At 45.6% G+C, this 18,531-nt stretch overlaps 1 protein-coding gene across 5 annotated transcripts in view; it reads right to left on the bottom strand.

Annotated features, from left to right (window-relative positions):
- Positions 1–966: 966 nt before the first annotated feature.
- The window catches only part of GRM5 (glutamate metabotropic receptor 5), a 286,394-nt gene continuing 268,829 nt past the window's right edge, over positions 967–18,531 (bottom strand). For 2 of the 5 annotated variants that reach the window (XM_070944018.1, XM_070944020.1), the window contains one exon: positions 967–1,810. In XM_070944018.1, the coding sequence (XP_070800119.1) occupies positions 967–1,810 (844 nt within the window). The remainder of the gene's footprint in view (positions 1,811–18,531) is intronic. The other 3 variants (XM_070944022.1, XM_070944021.1, XM_070944023.1) reach the window with 3 other exon arrangements.

The following is an 18,531-nucleotide window of genomic DNA, read 5'->3' as shown; positions in this document are numbered from 1 at the left end:
TTTTTTTGCTACTTTGTTATTGATCGGCAACACGGTGAAACAGTAAGGAAAAATTCCTCCCAGAATGCTGTCGTTCTGGAAATGAATCCCACGATAATAAAGGGGGAAAGAATTGATACTTAACTGAAGAGAGATTTCCCCCCCCAACCTCTCTCTCTTAAAACATATCCTTGGATGGGAAGTTATTCTAGAAAAGCCCTCTTTGAGTGCAGCCGTGTGCTGCATTGTGTTAACTTACATTTGTCAACGGGCAGCGCACTGCCAAGTTAGTCAACAATGTTCCGTTGTGACCGAGTCTAAGATCGGTTGAGATCTTCACTTAAAAAACAAAAAACACTTTCAACTGAAAGGAAAGAAAAAAGAAAGAAAGTCGCTGGATCTTTTGGTCCCCGGTCTGGAGTTCACTACAAAATGTACATTCAAGATTTTGGTCTTCCGTGTCTTGGAAAAAAATAATAATAATCAAGGTTTACTTCTTGGATGAAGGAATCCAAGTAAACAAAACACTGGATCGCTTCTCGTTGTCTGCCTGCTGTTTCTTTTCCCCCCCTCCACCGCCAGTTCCCCGTTATACTCACTGTTGCAAAGCACTTGACAAGTAAGTGATGTAAGAGACGCCCTCTCAGCCCTCAGGAATAAATTCAAATGTTTTTTTTTGTGTGTGTGTGCGTGTGTGTTTTTCCATTGAAAAGCCCGTGTTTTTAAGGCCACGAAAAATCTGCGAGAAAAAGTTTCGTCGTGTATGTAGGCGTGTGTGCATGTATGTGTGCGTGTACGTTTAAAAGAGCGTAACCCATCCGTTGTTTTTATTCTCTATTCCCTTGCGTCTTTTCATCCTCCCCCCCCAAAAAAAACGACCCATTACTCTCGTTGTGTCTGTAAACACTAGAGAACAGGGAGGCTGGGCTTCTTCGCCTCCTTGATGGAGCCGAAGCTGTAGAGACTCAAGGTTGACTTCTACTACATTCACAAGGAAGAAGAACTCTGCGTGTAATCCTTTATCATCAGCGAGTCATATTTCGGCGAAGACGGGATACAGAGAGCGGATTCTGATGCCGGAGAACTGGGAGAAGCACTTCCAGAATCAACAGAGTCCCTGAATGGAGAAGGAGGCGTCAAAGCCACCAACTCTTCAAGCTCGGGCTTGGCAGGGGCTGGAGTTTCTGCGGAAGGGCCTTCCTTGACGCTTCCGCAAGATGGTTTCCTGGTGGACTGAGATGCTCCGTTCACCTCAATGGCAGGGAGGGGCTGGATCTCCGCAAACGTGGTCATGGTGGTGGGCAGCTGGATCTCCCTCGGGATCAGGTAGGTAGAGCACAACGGGGTGGTGACCATCGGGCCTGGCGTGGGTGTGGAGAGCATCATGGAGTTGAGCTCACTGATGTTCGCCGTGAACCGAGTCACCACGCTGCTGATCTGCTCCATCAGGGAACCTTGGGAGGAACTGCTCCGTTGGGCTTGTTCCGACTGGAAAGTCGGGGCATCGTCTTCGGTCCGGCTGAGGGAAGCAGTCCTCTGGCTGACCGTACTGATGGGGGACGGAGTTTGAATGCGGTACTGAACTGGGTAGTGTTCTTCAGCTTCGGAGACATCATAAAGGGTTTTGGCACCGGATTCGGGGAAGGTGGTTGTGATTGTGGTGCTACTGCTGTGCCGGCTGCTGTCTGTGCTTTTAGAGAAGGGTTTGATCACCGCGGTTTGGTTGGGGTTGTCTTTCTTATTGATGTGGACGGAAAGCCTCTGCCAGAGATGGGCTCCTCGGCTCGAACTTTTTTCATTCTGGGCCCACGTGACCGATTTCCCATTGGAACTGCGACACAAAAGAGAAGAGAAAAGGACAGACGTTGAGACTTGAAGACAACTTAACACGCTTCTTGAAGAGCAACGGAATCACAACCATGGGAATGTTCAGCGCAAAGTCGACAAGGTAACACTTGCAAGGCGGAACTGAAATACAGATAGTCCTTGACTTAACAACCATTTGTCCAGCAACCGTTCAAAGTGACAATGGCACTGAAAAAAAGTGACTTACAACAGTGGCCCTCAACCTTTTGGGCACCAGGGACTGGTTCCATGGAGAGGGGTATTCTGATTCAGCTCCCCAAACACGAGAAACTCTCTGACGTGAACTCAAAAGATTCCTTTATTAGGAATGCCGATAGCCCCAGCAAAAAGTTTTTCTTGCAGGCTAACAAGTCCCTCTGGCCAGAAGATGAATGGTTGTCTGCCATACCTATTCATCTCCACCCCCTGCCTTTTATCCCCAGAGCTAGGGTGGGGCTTCACTAGCAGCGGTAGCTCTTCCTTCCCAAGGATCGACCCACAGTTTTCCACTGCTCTCCTCTCCTCTGCCTTCTGGGCATCCGTGCATCAGGCACCGGACCCAGCTGTTCCTCCTCTTCCTCATTAGCCACCTCCATACCTGGGGGCTGTTGACTCTCCATCTGAGGGCTGATAGACAGCCCAGGCTCCACCTCTGTCTCTCTCTCTCTCTGCCAGCTCCATTCCCTCTTTACCCTCGGAGCTCTCAGGTTGCCCTGATACTGACCCTGACTCCCACTCCTCCTCCTCCTCTGATTCGGCTGCTGGAGGGGCCGGTGGCCGAGAGGCCACAACAAGAGGTTTTTCCACAGACTGGAGGGGGCATGTTTTTGTGTGTTGCCTGCATCCCATGGATGTGCTTTGCTTGTTTGTGCAGCCCCGTTTTTGGCATGCCGTGGACTGCTGCAGGTTCACAGATTGGGGGGTTAGGGACTCCTGACCTACAACCAGTTATCATGTTTATGGCCACCTGCAGAATCCCTATGGTAATGTGATCAAAATCCAGGTGCTTGGCAACCCGAATGTAGTTACAATGGTTGCAGCATCCCGGGGTCATGCAATGGCCATTTGCAACCTTCCTAGTCAGCTTCTGAAAGCAAAAGTCAATGGGGGAAACTGGATTTGCTTAACCACCACGTGACATAGAGCCGTGGTGGTGCAGTGGTTAGAACGCAGTACTGCAGGCTAACTCACCGCTCACTCAGGGAGTTCGATCCTGACTGGCTCAAGGTTGACTCAGCCTTCCATCCTTCTGAGGTTGGTAAAATGAGAACCTGGATTGTTGGGGGCAAGAGGCTGACTCTGTAACCCACCTAGAGAGCACTGTGGAGCACTGTGAAGCAGTATATAAGTCTATGTGCTATTGCTATTCACTTAATAACTACAGTGTTTCATCGAATAATAGCGGCAAAAAAGGTTGCAAACTTGGGTGTGACTCACTTAACAACTGCAGTGGTTAGCAATGGAAATTCTGGCCTCAGTTGTGGCTGTAAGTCAAGGAATACCTGTAAATACACCTTTATAGACACCTGAAATAAACAGATACAGAAATAGACAATCCTCCTCAAAGCACAGAGATGTGGCAACAGAAAGGCTAACCATAGATCCTATGACGTTGTTCAATGTTGATCACGACAGAGTTGACGAGTGTAACTTTTCACCCACAGTTTGGTGCAGGGAACCCAGTATACAGATAGTGCTCGACTTACAACCATTCATTTAGGGACCGTTCAAAGTTACAACAGCGCTGAAAAAAGTGTCTTACGGCCATTTTTCACACTTAACGACCAGTGTCCTGAAGTCATGGGATCATCTTTTGCGAACCTCGGACAAGCAAAGTCGATGGGGAAGCCAGATTCACTTAACAGCCATGTTACTAACTCAATTTCAGCGATTCACTTAGCAGCGGCAAGAAAGATTGTAAAATAGGACAAGACTCACTTAACAGCCGTCTTGCTTAGCAACAGGAATTTCGGTTCAATTGTGATTGTAAGTTGAGGACTACCTATATGAGCTGAAGACTAGGCACCCTATGGTATTCCTCAGGATTTTGAACAAGTATAGTCCTTTTAGAAGCTGAAATTAATCTGCTTGGACCAGTGGTGAAATAAAAAAAAAATTACTACCGGTTCTGTGGGCATGGCTTGGTGGGCGTGGTGTGGGCATGGCAGGGGAAGGATATTGCAAAATCTCCAATCCCACCCAATTCCAGGGGAAGGATATTGCAAAATCTCCACTACTACCCCACTCCTGAGGGAAGGATATTGCAAATTCTCCATTTCCCCCCCCAAACTCTGGGGCCAGCCAGAGGTGGTATTTGCCGGTTCTCTGAACTGCTCAAAATTTCCGCTACCGGTTCTCCGAACTGCTCAAAATTTCCGCTACCAGTTCTCCGAACTGCTCAAAATTTCCGCTACCGGTTCTCCGAACTGCTCAAAATTTCCGCTACCGGTTCTCCGAACTGCTCAAAATTTCCGCTACCGGTTCTCCGAACTGCTCAAAATTTCCGCTACTGGTTCTCTGAACTGCTCAAAATTTCCGCTACCGGTTCTCCGAACTGCTCAAAATTTCCGCTACCGGTTCTCCGAACTGCTCAAAATTTCCGCTACCGGTTCTCCGAACTGCTCAAAATTTCCGCTACCGGTTCTCCGAACTGCTCAAAATTTCTGCTACTGGTTCTCCAGAACCTGTCAGAACCTGCTGGATTCAACCCCTGGCTTGGACGCTACCTAAGTCAGGAAAAGGCTGGGCTAGTTTTTCCTTGAAACTCCAGCGAAAGATAACCCACCGTTTCTCCAAGGAATTGTTCTTTTTTGAGCTGCTTTTTTTCTTTTCCTATGAAAAAGTTTCTTGTAATATTCAGCCCAAACAAACCCCGATGCAACTGAAGTCCTTTGGAAGTAGCAGAGGACAAATAATTGTCTCTCATCAAATCAGTCGCAAACATTATTGTGACCGAAGGGTAGCAAATAAATAATTCTTCCTGACAGTCTTTAGACATTTGAAGGAGTTGTGTCACATTTCTCACTCACATGATCTGTGGCCAAATTGCCATCATTCTGATGAGAAACATAGAGCGCCGTTTTCTGACTTTATTCAAGGAAACATCAGGAATGAAGCAAGACCCAGTTTTAATCAGCAGAAGAAAATTCCACATTCATACTACAGCCGAAAGACTTGTTTTCTTACGTGGTCCATCAAGTGATGGTGCCCGCGTGCATTTTAAATGTATGTATTTATTCGATTTATTTGGGCGTCCATCTCAAACAAATGACTCTAGGCAACGGAGAATCAGACAGTCAATTAAAACCAAATTACAAAGACAAACAGAAAAGAAAATTAAGTATATACAGCAGCCAAGAAAATAACAATCCGTAGGTGTTAACCTAATCAGAAAACGTGGCCCTGATTATACCCCCAGGTACTGTCATTTAAAAAGAGGAACTTTTAAACATGAAATCTAAGCAAAAAAATTAAGGTGTACATGCCACCTTTTGTTGACCAAAAATAAAAATGGAATAAAAATTGAATAATAAAGGAAGATCAGACAAGGGAAGACAAGACAAGTTCATGGCCAATGTGTTGCATTCTTTTTTTTTAAAAAATAATTTTTATTAAACAGTTTTTAAAAACAAACAAACAAACAAAAAACAAAAACAGATATTTACATATTTTTTTCAACATCTTCGCATCAGTAATTCATATTTATACATTTTCTCTTTATCTTAATATATCTTTTTTACATATATTTCTAGTATATCATATATATACCATTTTAATATATTCTCTTAATCTAAATATTTTATTTACATTTAACATAAACAGGCACCTAGTTTCCTTTCCACAATTTATATCTTCCCATTTGTTTCCATATTCCTCCACCTAATTTAACCATTGCTTTCTTTTGTCCCCCTTCAATGTGTTGCATTCTTTATATACCATGTTTCCCCCAAAATAAGACATCCCCTGATAATAAGCCGAATCTGGCTTTTGAGTCCATGGCAATAAGGCCAAGTGTTTATTTCAGGGTTAAAAAAAAATATTAGACAGGGTCTTATTTTTGGGGAAACATGGTATTTATTCAGCTAGACCAGTGATGGCTAACCTTTTTGCCATCGCATGCCAGGAAAGGGGGGGGGGACGGGGGAGGTTCGCATGCATGCGTAATTTTATGTGCCCCATCCTGCGCATGCACGCGCAACCCCCCCTCCCCCCCCGCTCCTGGCTCGCGATGGCCTGGTAGGCCCGTTTTTCTTTCTCACCTGGCTCCAGATCCTCTCTATGCATCTGGGGAGGGCGAAAACAGCCTTCCCCACTTCCTTGGAGGCCCTCTGGAGGCCTGAAACGGCCCATTTCCCAACTCCCGGTGGGACAGGAAGTGATGTTTTTTGCTGTCCCTAGCCTCCAGAGCCTCCAGAAGACCCGAAAAACAGCTGGCCAGTACGCGCATGCGCACTAGAGCTGAGCTGCCATGCCCACTGATATGGCTACGCGTGCCACCTGTGGCACGCGTGCCATAGGTTCGCCATCACTGAGCTAGACAATACTTTTCCTACAATCTACCTAAGGTATCTTGGATACCTCACAATAACCATGTCCTTGGTGCTCTCTGAGATGGGTTGGGGTTTTTTTTGCAGAGATTTCATTAGTAGCACTGATGATGTTACCTAGTTTGGTAATAAAATGGTTGTTTGCAAGAACAACCACCAAACTCAGAGAGTACCAAGGACACCTCATTTCAATCCTGAGTTGCAAATATCCTCTTCTGTTGGCATGCCTTTTTTCTTGTTCTTCAAATAAAGATACTGAGTTTGACTCTTGATGATTTCATGGTCCTGTCTGTGCAGTTTCCTTGGCAATAGTTTGAAACCTGGCAATACTTTGGAACTTGAAATCTCTTCTTCTGAGATGTTTTTTCAAGTTCCTCGTCTGATCTGAATCCCTGAGTTCTTCTCCTGATGATCCCTTTTCAAGTTATGAAGCTGGTCTAACCTGTCGCCTTTTTGGAGATCAGTCAAAGTCAGCAAGATGCTGCCCTCTGTTGCAATTTTGGGTAAACCTGTGTTTGTCATGATGAATTTGCCTCTTGTTTCCTGCATGAATATGTCTGTGGCATCTTCTGATAGCCCATGAAGAAATGGGAAGTACTGCCGTCATCTGAAGAACCGGTGGTAAAAAAATGCTTTACAAAACTTTTTAAAAAGGTTCCCAAGCTCGCGCGCCACAGCTGTGATCATTGGAATCTTTTTAAAATCTTTTTTAAAGCATTTTTTACTACCGGTTCCGGAGAACTGGTAGTAAAAAATGCTTAAAATGTTAAAAAAAAAAAAAGTTCCAACGATCGTGCATTGCTCAGCTGATCTTTGGAACTTTTTTTTTTTTTTTTTTACTTTTTTTACCACTGGTTCGGTGAACCCGTAGCATTTCATCCCTGGTGCAGTGGTGGGTTCCTCCTGGTTCGGTCCAGTTCCGCCGAGCTGGTAGCGGTGATGATATGACATCACCAAACCGGTTCTGCCCCCGCCGCCCCCCCCGCCCCCCTGCATTATTCTTACCTTTTATTTGGCCCCACCCCCAATCTATTGCTGCCTCCTGAGTCCCAGCTGATCTGCTAGAGGGAAAAAAACTGTTTAAACTCTTGCCGCGGGGCTTCAAAGAGCCGGCCTACAGTTGATCAGTGTTAAAAGCAAACAAATGAGTAGACCGATACCTGCAAAAATAAATGGGTAGACCAGTGCCTCCAAAAACAAACGAGTAGACCAGTACAGCTTTGCAAGCAGTTAAAAGCCTGGTAGACCAGTACCTCTGCTAAATCCTAAAGAATTGTCACATGACCATCAAGCCACACCCACAAAATAAGCCACGCCCACAGAACTGGTAGTAAAAAAATTTTAGAACCCACCCCTGCTCTGGTGCTAACCTTCTACACTAGATTCTACCACCTAGTTGTTGCAGATTTCAAAAGAAGTATCTTATTTCCCCAGTCCTCTGTATTTTATATTCCTCCCCCAAAACTATATTTCAAAGTTATTTCTGGGGGAAGGGATCAGAAAAATGCTTTATTAGCATGTTGCAGAACATAGCATTACTAGTGTTGAGTGTAATGTATTCTACTGAATATATTTTGCATATAAGTAATAGATAATAAATGTAGAATATATTGATTGATTGATTGATTTTTATTTTATTTTATTTTATTAAATTTCTATACCACCCTTCTCCCGAAGGACTCAGGGTGGTGTACAGCCAGAAATAAAACCATGACAATATAAAAATTAAAAACAATTTAAAACAATTAAATCAATTGTCCGAAAATTCTAATAAAACAATCCATTAAAATAGTAAAAATATTATTATTATTTAGGCCAGCCCTGCTTGTTGGAATAGTAATGTTTTTAGGGCGCAACAAAAGGTACGCAGGTCGGAAATCCTACAAATCTCCAGGGGCAGCTCATTCCAGAGGGTGGGGGCCCCCACAGAGAATGCGCTCCCCCTGGGGGTCATCAGCCAACATTGTCTAGCTGACGGCACCCGGAGGAGCCCCTCTCTGTGGGAGCGTACCGGTCGATGGGAGGCTATCGGTGGCAGAAGGCGGTCTCGTAGATACCCAGGGCCCTAAGCCATGGAGTGCTTTAAAGGTGGCAACAAACACCTTGAATCACACCCGGAAGACCACCAGGAGCCAGTGCAGCTCGCGCAGGAGCGGTGTTACATGGGAGCGCCGAGTCGCTCCCATTATTACCCGTGCGGCCACATTCTGGACCAGTTGGAGCCTCTGGGTGCTCTTCAAGGGGAGCCCCATGTAGAGAGCGTTACAATAGTCCAGATGGGAAGTGACGAGGGCATGAGTGACTGTGCGTAAGGAGTCCCGATCCAGAAAGGGACGCAACTGATAAATCAGGCGAACCTGATAAAAAGCCCCCCTGGCCACAGCCGTCAGATGGTCTTCTAAGGACAACTGCAAGTCCAGTAGGATGCCCAAGTTGCAAGCCCTCTCTGTGGGGGTCAAGATCTCACCCCCATAGTCACTGATGGAGTCAACTGACTATGACGGGATGCCGGAAACCATAGCCACTCGGTCTTGGAAGGGTTAAGTCTGAGCTTGTTCCTCCTCATCCAGATCCGTACGGTTTCCAGGCACCGGGACATCACTTCAAGGGCATCATTGGGGTGGCCCGGGGTGGAAATGTACAGCTGAGTATCATCAGCGTACTGATGGAAATCCACCCCGAAGCCACGGATGATCTCACCCAGTGGCTTCACATAAATGTTGAACAGGAGGGGCGAGAGGACCGACCGCAGTGGCACCCCACAAACTAGGCACCTTGGGGTCGACCTCTGCCCCCCTGCCAACACAGACTGCGTACGGCCGGAGAGGAAGGAGGCGAACCACCATATAATGGTGCCCCCCCACTCCTAACCCCTCCAGCCGGGGCAGCATGATACCATGGTCGATGGTATCAAAAGCCACTGAGAGATCTAACAGGACCAGGACAGAGGAACAACCCCTGTCCCGAGCCCTCCAGAGATCATCAACCAATGAGACCAATGCCATTTCCGTGCTATACTCAGGCCTGAAACCCGACTGGAACGGATCCAGATAATCCAGATTGAATGATTGACTAATGACCCAATGAGATATTATGCACCATAGGTATGACATTACAGGTAGGTTCTCGACTTACGACCACAACTGAGCTCCAAATTTCTGTTGCTAAGCAAGACAGTTGTTAAGTGAGTTTTGCCCTGTTTTATGACCTTTCTTGCCACAGTTGTTAAGTGAATCACTGCAGTTGTGACACAGTTGGTAAGTGAATCTGGCTTCTCCATTGACTTTGCTTGTCAGAAGGTCGCAAAAGGGGATGACTTGACCTTGGGACACTACAACCGTCCTAAATATGAGTCAGTTGCCAAGTAACTGAATTTTGATGAGCTGACCACAGGGATGCTGCAATGGTCCCTAAGTGTGAAAAACGGTCATAAGTCACTTTTTTTCCAGTACCAGTCGAATGGTCACTAAATGAATGGTTATAAGTTGAGGACTACCTGTATTGGCATTTCCAGAGGCCTTTCCACTTCTGAAAAAGTCATAAGACCAGTGGTGGGATTCAAATAATTTGAATTATCTGCCCTAATGACCAGCTGGGTGGGTGTGGCTATGGTCGGCATGGCCAGGGGGTGCGACAGGCAGCACTTGGCCTCCTGCACCCCCCCCGGGAGCCAAAATGGGCCGTGGGGGAACCATGCCCCCCCATGCTCCATTTTGGGCCTAGTAGGCCTCCTGCAGCCTTCTGGGAGCAAAAATAGGCCGCAGGGGGCACACTGCACCCCCCTGCAGCCCGTTTTGAGCCTAGGAGGCCTCCCTGAAGCCTCCTGGAAGCAAAAATGGACTGTGGGGCGACTCCTAGAAGGGGCAGGGTGGGGCCAACCAGCAATTTAACTACCGGTTCGCCTGAACTGGCCCGAACCGGCTGAATCCCACCACTGCATAAGACACCCCAGAAATGAAGCAACACAAATGTTGTTCTCTTCTGTAAGAAGGCTGCTTTGTGGAGCTGCTTTAAAGGGAGATTTGTGTTATTATTGCTTTTACTGTTATTAATTTAATTTGCACTTAGTCATTTATGTAAGTGATTCTGGGCAGCTCATCATAAATAGAAACAACAATCCAATAAAAGCAAGTTAAAAACCAATATGCAGACATGTAAAACCATCGACAGTCATTTATTTTGCTCTAACCATCCTTGTGAAGCTTCGGATGAGCTTCAGGTTTGGTCTTGGCTCAGAAAACCCAACCAAAGTCTGGAGAATGAATACTTAAGAGAGCATTAACCTGCACACAAATACATACAGTAGTGGCCAAAATTGTGGAAACCTTTTGGGGAAAGTGTATTTTTGAGGTTTGATGGCTAATAACACCACTTTTTCTTTTGGCGTTTCAAGATAATCCTATTCCACTGCTGGGAATAGCCCAGACCTTTACCCAATGGAAAATTTATGGAGCCGACTAAAGAAATTTGTTAGTCAGAAGTGACCCAGCAATAAAACCCAGTTAATCGAAGCCATCATTCAATCTTGGTTTCACATTATAACAGCTGCAGAACTAAAAGAATTGGTTCGCTCCATAGGAAGACGTTGTAAGGCCGTCATTCATGCTAAAGGTTACCCAACTAAGTATTAACCGACATGGTGATAATTTTTGTATATCTCATTTTTTATACGTGTTTCACTTTTCTTCTTTATACTGCAACTGCTATTCTAATAGCAAATCCTTCATAAAGGTTATTGCATTACATTCTTGATTAAATTGTCTTTCCATTGAGATATAATTTTACGATACTATGCCAGTGGTGGGTTGCTACCAGTTCGCCCCGGATCGGGGGAACTAGTGGCAGCAGTGGGAGGCTCCGCCCACCCGGCTGGACATCTCTGCACATGTGCAGAAGCATTGTGCACGTGCCCACGAGCATAACCGGTAGGAAACGAAATTGAAACCCACTACTGTACTACTCCAAAAAAAAAGTGATGTTATTAGCTAGTTTTAGAAAATACACTTTTCCCAAAATGTTTCCACAATTTTGGCCTCTACTGTACATACACAAACATCAGAGGCCTATACCTTGTGAAAACTCTAGTCTTCCAAAAGGCTGCAAGTCATAAAAAAAAAAGCCAAGAGATCTTGGCTGTATACTTTATAATGCACAGCTACACACACACACACACACATAATGTTGCAAAATGAAGGTTACACTGGCTTTCCAGCAAAACCATCGTAAAATGTGGTACCGTATCAACCCTGAAGCTGACCTGACCGAGGCCATTTTGAGGCTTCAGTGTTGCCATGCTGGAGCTGAGGGATAGGGAGGGGGGAATTGAGATAGCTGGGGTTTTGTAGCCAAAACAAAATACTTTCTCCTGGGAACCAAGGACATTCCCACAGATGGTCGGAGAGAGGAGGAGTGAAGTTACCAAGCAACCGGATGGTACCTTGATTGGACCATGTGACTTGATTGTTTGGGGAAGGGAAAAAAACTTTCATTTTTAATTAGGTGAAAACTGTGGGAATGTTTAGAGTCGATTTGCACCATTGCACCATTGCCAATATATGTCCAGTAAAACTAATATTTGAGGAACTTGCTTGCCTCAGAGTCCTGTTTGCTATGGGCATATTACTTGGAACCAGTGGTGAAATTAAAAAAATTCCCCTGCCGGTTCTGTGGGCGTGGTTTGTTGTGGGGGGGAGGTCATGTGACTGCATGGGCGTGGCCAACTCGCTATCACTCACATCAAGGGGCTCCTCACCGGCCTCTCCCCTCCCAGCCACTCCTTGTCATGAATGGCGGGAAAATGGGGAGGGGAATATTCCTGCCTACCATCCTTCCCTCAGTCTGTGCTGAGATTGAGGAATGGATGACAGGCAGGAAAATCCCCTTCCCCATTTTCTTGCCTTTCACGAAAAGGGCTCCATTTCAGCTGCTCCCCCCATCCCACTCCCTCCTTAGGACTACCTTCAAGGGACAGGCTGCAGCAGCTCCGTTCTGAATGGAGGGAGAAAAGTTAGCATTCTCTCTGCTGCATTTAACATTGAATTCTGTGGAATATTGAGTGGCCGGAAGAGGTGAGCAGTGACTGGCCGGGTGTGGGTGGGGCCAAGGAGCGGTGATTACTACCGGTTCAGTGAACCGATGCTCATAATTCCTAGCAGTTCGCCCGAACCGCTCCGAACTGGTCAGATTTCACCATTGCTTGGAACCCTGACACAGGGGACTGTGGCCAGAAATGCTGCCATGTTGCCAAGCACCCAAAATTTGTTCACATGACTTGCAAAGGGGGCCAACCATCAGAACTTGGAATCCAGAGACTTTTCTTTTGGGTTTAATGGAAAAAGACTTGGGGGAAAAAATTGGAACTTTGATGTTATATATGTTACGGCAGCAAGACTACTCTATGCACAAAAATGGAAGGACATTTCGATCCCGACCATGGATGAATGGCTGCAAAAGTTGACGGAGTTAGCAGAGATGCCTAAATTGACTGCTCTGATCAAAGAAAAAAAAAAAAAGTACAAGTACTTTTATTTTTACTTGGAAACCGCTTCTGGACTTTGTGCTTGAGGTCGAAAAGAATGAAACTTTGATTATGGGTTTTACTGATTAGATCAATGTGTTGTTATAGACATGGCTAGTTTAAACCAGTGGTGAAATGCAAGGTTTTTTACTAACGGTTCTGTGGGCGTGGCTTGGTGGGCGTGGCAGGGGAAGGATACTGCAAATTCTCCATTCCCACCCCACTCCAGGGGAAGGATGCTGCAAAATCTCCATTCCCTCCCCACTCCTGGAGGAAGGATATTGCAAAATCTCCATTCCCATCCCACTCTGGGACCAGCCAGAGGTGGCATTTGTTGGTTCTCTGAATACTCAAAATTTCCACTACCGGTTCTCAAGAACCTATCAGAACCTGCTGGATTTCACCCCTGGTTTAAACTACTATATAAATGTGAAAAGTCGAGGTTTGATATTAATGCCTTATTCTACTGCTCCAAAGGGAGTTAGAAGTAGATGCCTTTTCTTTCTTTTTCCTCCTTCTTTTCCACACTTTTTCCTTCCCTATTTTTCCTACTATTTGCTTTTGTAGTTTTATAACATAAACTAATAAAAAAAAAAACCAAGTCATAAGTCTCGTATTTTAGATCAGTCTTAACTTTTAATGATCACTAAGCAACCAGTCATAAGTCTAAGACTACCTGCAGCGGTGGGTTTCACTTATCTTTGCTACTGGTTCGCTCACACAAGCGCCACTTTTGTACATGCGCAGAGCGTATTTGATGACATCCGGGAAAGTGGACGGAGCATCCCACCACTGCTGCTACCGGTTCGCCTGAACTGGGGTGAACTGGTATCAACCCACTACTGACCACCTGGGTGTATGTATATGTATGTGTGTTTGTGTGTGTGTGTGTATTCATGCATCATATTGGAAAGAGACAAAAAGAAAAGCAACTATGCAAATATGAATAATATATGCATATTTGCAAAAAGCAAATATGTTATCTAAATTATTATAGTGCACTTGACCTATCCTATTTTAGGCAAAATTGAATTATAACTGTGATGGTTATTCGTTTGCTTTCTTGTTTTTTAAAAAAGCTTCATCTTGTAAATAAATAGATAATGGATGATGATTACAATGGCCAGTCCGTGATTCCCTTTGGAAAAGCCCAAAGCAGTTCTGAGGAAGTTTATATATATTTTTTTAAATTATTGCTGCCCTGACATAAAATCCTCCTTAAAGCAAAATATTTACTGGCTAACCCACTGCAGCAAATAGCTCTGGATAAGATTCTTTTAAAAAAAGTGGGGAAAAAAAATCACATATTAGTGAGTGCTTTGAGCAGTGTATATAAATCAAGTGAAAGGCTGTATTTTGTGATTGTTGCCGAGAGAATTTAAAGTCATCTTAAGCCTTTGTGTGAAGATAAATAGATGGAATGAACAAACTCTGGTCCACAATAAAAACGAAAGCAATTGTGCATGGGTACGGCTCAATACGGCCCAAGATTAATCTGTCTGTGGGCAGAGGCATTTCTGAGATTCAGAATGAATAAAACAGCCTCTCTGAAAGAGACTGCCAAGTGCTAAGGAAGATTTCGCCCTCCATCAGAGGCAAATGTACAGGAACACTTCTAATAGGTAAACAAGCCATCTAAACAAGCAGTGCCATAAAAAGGAGCCATGCGTTAGATGACATTTTACGTGACACAGCACTTCAATTATTGGCGGGCTGTTTCCAGCAAGGTAGCAATTTGCCTGATAAATTATGGAGGAGGAGGAGGAGGAGGAGGAGGAGGAGGAGGAGGAGGAGGAGGAGGAGGAGGAGGAGGGGAATGGAAGAGGAGGAAGAAAGGAGGAGGAAAAGGAAGATGAGGAAGAAAATGAGGAGAAGGAGGAAGAGGAGATGGAGGAGAGGAAAAGGAGGAGGAGGAGGAAGAGAATGGAAGAGGAGGAAGAAAAGAGGAGGAAAAGGAAGATGGGGAGGAAGAAGAGGAAGAGGAAGAGGAGGAGAAGGAGGAGGAAGAGGAGGAAGAAACAAGGAGGAAAGGAAGAGGAGGAGGGGGAGGATGGAGGAGGAAGGGGAAGAAGAGAAGGAGGATGAAAAGGAAGATGAGGAAGAAGAGGAGAAGGAGGAGGAAAGGAGGAGGAAAAGGAAGAAGAGGAGGAGGAAGAGGAACAGGAGGAGGAAGAAGAGGAGAAGGAGGATGGAGGAGGAAGGGGAGGAAGAAAAGAAGGAAAAGGAAGAGGAGGAGGAGGAAGAGGAGGAAGGAGAAGGAAAAGGAAGAGGAGGAGGAAGAAGAGGAGGAAGAGGAGGAGAAGGAGTACAATGGAGGAGGAAGAAGAGGAAGAAGGTTAAGGAGGAGGAGGATGGAGTAGGGAAGAAAAGGAGGAAAAGGAGGAAGAAAGGAGGAGAAAAGGAAGATAAGAAGAAGAGAAGGAAGAGGAAGAGAAGGAGGAGGATGGAGGAGGAAGAGGAGGAAGAAAGGAAAAGGAAGAGGAGGAGGAAGAAGAAGAGGAGGAGGAGAAGGAGGCGGATGGAGTGGGAGGAGACAGAACGCAAGGATGAAGCCTTTGGAAATATTCCTTCCCTCCACCCCCCCATCCCTTTTTTTGGGGGGGGTGTTTAAGAATGACACGGGAATAAGAAGAAGAAATGAACAGAAGCATATGAAAAATGACGAACTGTTTTTCCTTTCTTTTTATGTGAAATTTGGAGCGCGGGGACTCTTTTTTATAGAGGTAAGAGTGGCAATGTTTCAGGCCCCGGCTGTGATTCTCAGCCTTTAGATTTGGCAGAACTTTCAAAATTATCAAGAATCATTGTCGAATTGCTTCTGAGGCTTTGGGAAGTAAGATTACTGGAAGTGTCCTTAAAATGACCTTGTGGAAGAAATGAGTGATGTTGGCCCTTAGACAAACTGAATTAGACTGTAACAATTAGAATTTAACCTTCTGGCCCCAACACACACACACACACACACACACACACACACACACACACACACACACACACACACATATTTGCAGTACAACATCTGTTAGTGCTGGAAAAGGTGATTTTATGTGTGAGTTTTTCTTCAAAGAAAAAGAAACTGAAGAAATGTAAAATGGAAGATGCTGGACAAAAGGGAGATGTGTGTTTTTGTTCCTGATCTGTTTTAAGAGGCACTTTTTATATTTGAAAAACAATCAGTCGTCAGCTCTCCATTAATAGCTTTTGCTTCTATCGTATAAAATCAATTATGCAATGGTATGTTTTATGAGGTTGTCAAAACGTAGACGTCTCAATAGCCCTGGCTATGATTTGGGCATGAAATTACTGACTTAATTAAATGCAACAAATAAGAAATTAATAATTCACATGGTGTGTGTGTGTGTGTGTGTGTGTGTGTGTGTGTGTGTGTGTGTGTGTGTGTGTATAAACGCACAGTGATGCGGTGGCCTAGAGGTGGAGCTCTCGCCTCACAATCAGGAGGCTGTGAGTTCGATCCTAGGTAGAGGCAGATATTTCTCTCTCTGGATGCAATGAGAATATATCTGCTGAACAAAGCTCCGCATTGGCGACAGGAAGGGCATCCGGCCATTAAATATTCTGCTACGTCCATTCAGTTGCCCCAACTCCACTCCGCAAGGGATTATGGGGTCATTAAAAGACAATGATGATAGACTGTATAAGCACGCACACACACACACACACACACACACACACACACACACACACACACAAATGTTCATCCACAATCCACAAGCAACATGCAGCATTATCTTGAAGATAAGTAATTTGAGTTAGATACCTACAACTAGAGAGTTGTAGGTTTGCTGTAATGGTTAGATCCCAGGCTAGGAATGGGAGATTGCAAGTTCTAGTCCTGCCTTAGGCACAAAGCCAGCTGGGGGGACTCTTGGGCCAGTCATTCTCTCTAAGCCAGGGGTCGGCAACCTTAAACACTCAAAGAGCCACTTGGACCAGTTTCCCACAGAAAAAAAAACACACCGGAGCCACAAAACCTGGGTGGGCGTGGCCAACTCGATGTCACTCACTTCCACCCAGTCACATGACCCCCCCTAGCTATTTCTACTCAGCCACAAAACCATTCTGTCTCTCTCTCCCCCCTCTCTCCCTCTCCCTCTCTTCCACTCTCTCACCCCTCTCTATGTATCACTCTATATGTCTGTCTCACTCTCTCCCCCTCTGTATGCCCTTAAAACCTTCCTTTTCCAGCAAGCCGGGCTGGCCTAATTTTTTAAGTGTTTTTAAGTGTTTTGTTTATTGTTTTTAATTAATGGGGCCAAATTTATATATGTATATTTTAACTGTATTTTAATATTTGTACTTGATGTTTTTACTTGGCTGTTCACCGCCCTGAGTCCTCAGGGAGAAGGGCGGTATACAAATTCAAAATAAAATAAAATAAATAAAATAAAATATAGGAGGCTCCAACTGGTGCAGAATGCGGCCGCGCAGGGGATTATGGGAGCGAGGGGGCGCTCCCATGTGACACCTCTCCTGCGTGAGCTGCATTGGCTTCCAGTGGTCTTCCGGGTGCGCTTCAAGGTGTTGGTTACCACCTTTAAAGCGCTCCATGGCATCAGACCTGGGTATTTGCGAGACCGCCTTCTGCCGCCGATAGCCTCCCACCGACCAGTACGCTCCCACAGAGAGGGACTCCTCAGGGTGCCGTCGGCCAGGCAATGTCGGCTGGAGACCCCCAGGGGGAGGGCCTTCTCTGTGGCAGCTCCCGCCCTCTGGAACGATTTGCCCCTGGAGATACGAAGGATACCAGATCTCCAGGCCTTTCGCCGTGCCCTGAAAACTTTTCTTTTCCATCAAGCAGGGCTGGCGTGAACCCCCTCCCCCTTTTTAGTCTTTTTTAGTTTTTAGCTTTTAAATTGTCATTGGGTTTTAATTCGAATTGTTTTAAATTTGGGCCAGTTATGTAATTCTTTTAATAATTTTAAATTTTGTATTGGTATGTATTTTAGTTCTGGCTGTGCACTGCCCTGAGTCCACTAGGAGAAGGGCAGTATACAAATTGAATAAAAATAAAAATAAAAATAAATAATAAAAAAAATATGTGTGTGTGTGTGTGTCTCTCTCTCTCCCTCCCTTCGGGCGACCATCCTCCTCAGGGGTGGGTTCTAATTAACTTTACTACTGGTTCGCAGTGGGGCCACACATGTGCGCACACTTCTGCACAAGCGCAGAAGCGTTTTGATGACATCGGGATCGGTGGGTGGAGCTTCCCGCTGGTTTTACTACCTGTTCTATAGAACTGGTGCGAACCGGGGGCAACCCACCACTGGTCCTCCTCCGCCCCCCTCCTCTGGTAATGCCCTGTGGCTGAGCCGGGAGTATGCGCACGCGTGGGGAAACTCTCCTTAAGCGAGCCGCTGCCCGCCCCGCACGGACCTTTCCTGAGCTTCGGCACTCGCTTGAGGAGGGTCTCCCCATGTGTGCGCATCCTCCCGGCTCGGGGGGAGGAGAGTACAGGAGCGAAGCTGCCCTGTACCTGCCTTCATGCCACATTTGCGCGTAAGGCAGCCTTCGCTTCCTGCTGCTTCGGGCTGGAGTCAAAAAAAGAAAGAAGAAGGGTGAGGGGCGAGGCCAACCAGTGATGGGACAGGGAGCCACAGCAGAGGGCCCAAAGAGCCACATGAG

The sequence above is a fragment of the Pituophis catenifer genome, unplaced genomic scaffold (assembly GCF_029215685.1).
Source record: "Pituophis catenifer annectens isolate HBS135680 unplaced genomic scaffold, rPitCat1.0.hap2 SCAF_4, whole genome shotgun sequence".
In the NCBI taxonomy this organism is placed as follows: Eukaryota; Metazoa; Chordata; class Lepidosauria; order Squamata; family Colubridae; genus Pituophis; species Pituophis catenifer.
The sequence above is the reverse complement of the archived record's forward strand: the minus strand, read 5'-3'. Positions and strand labels throughout refer to the sequence as shown.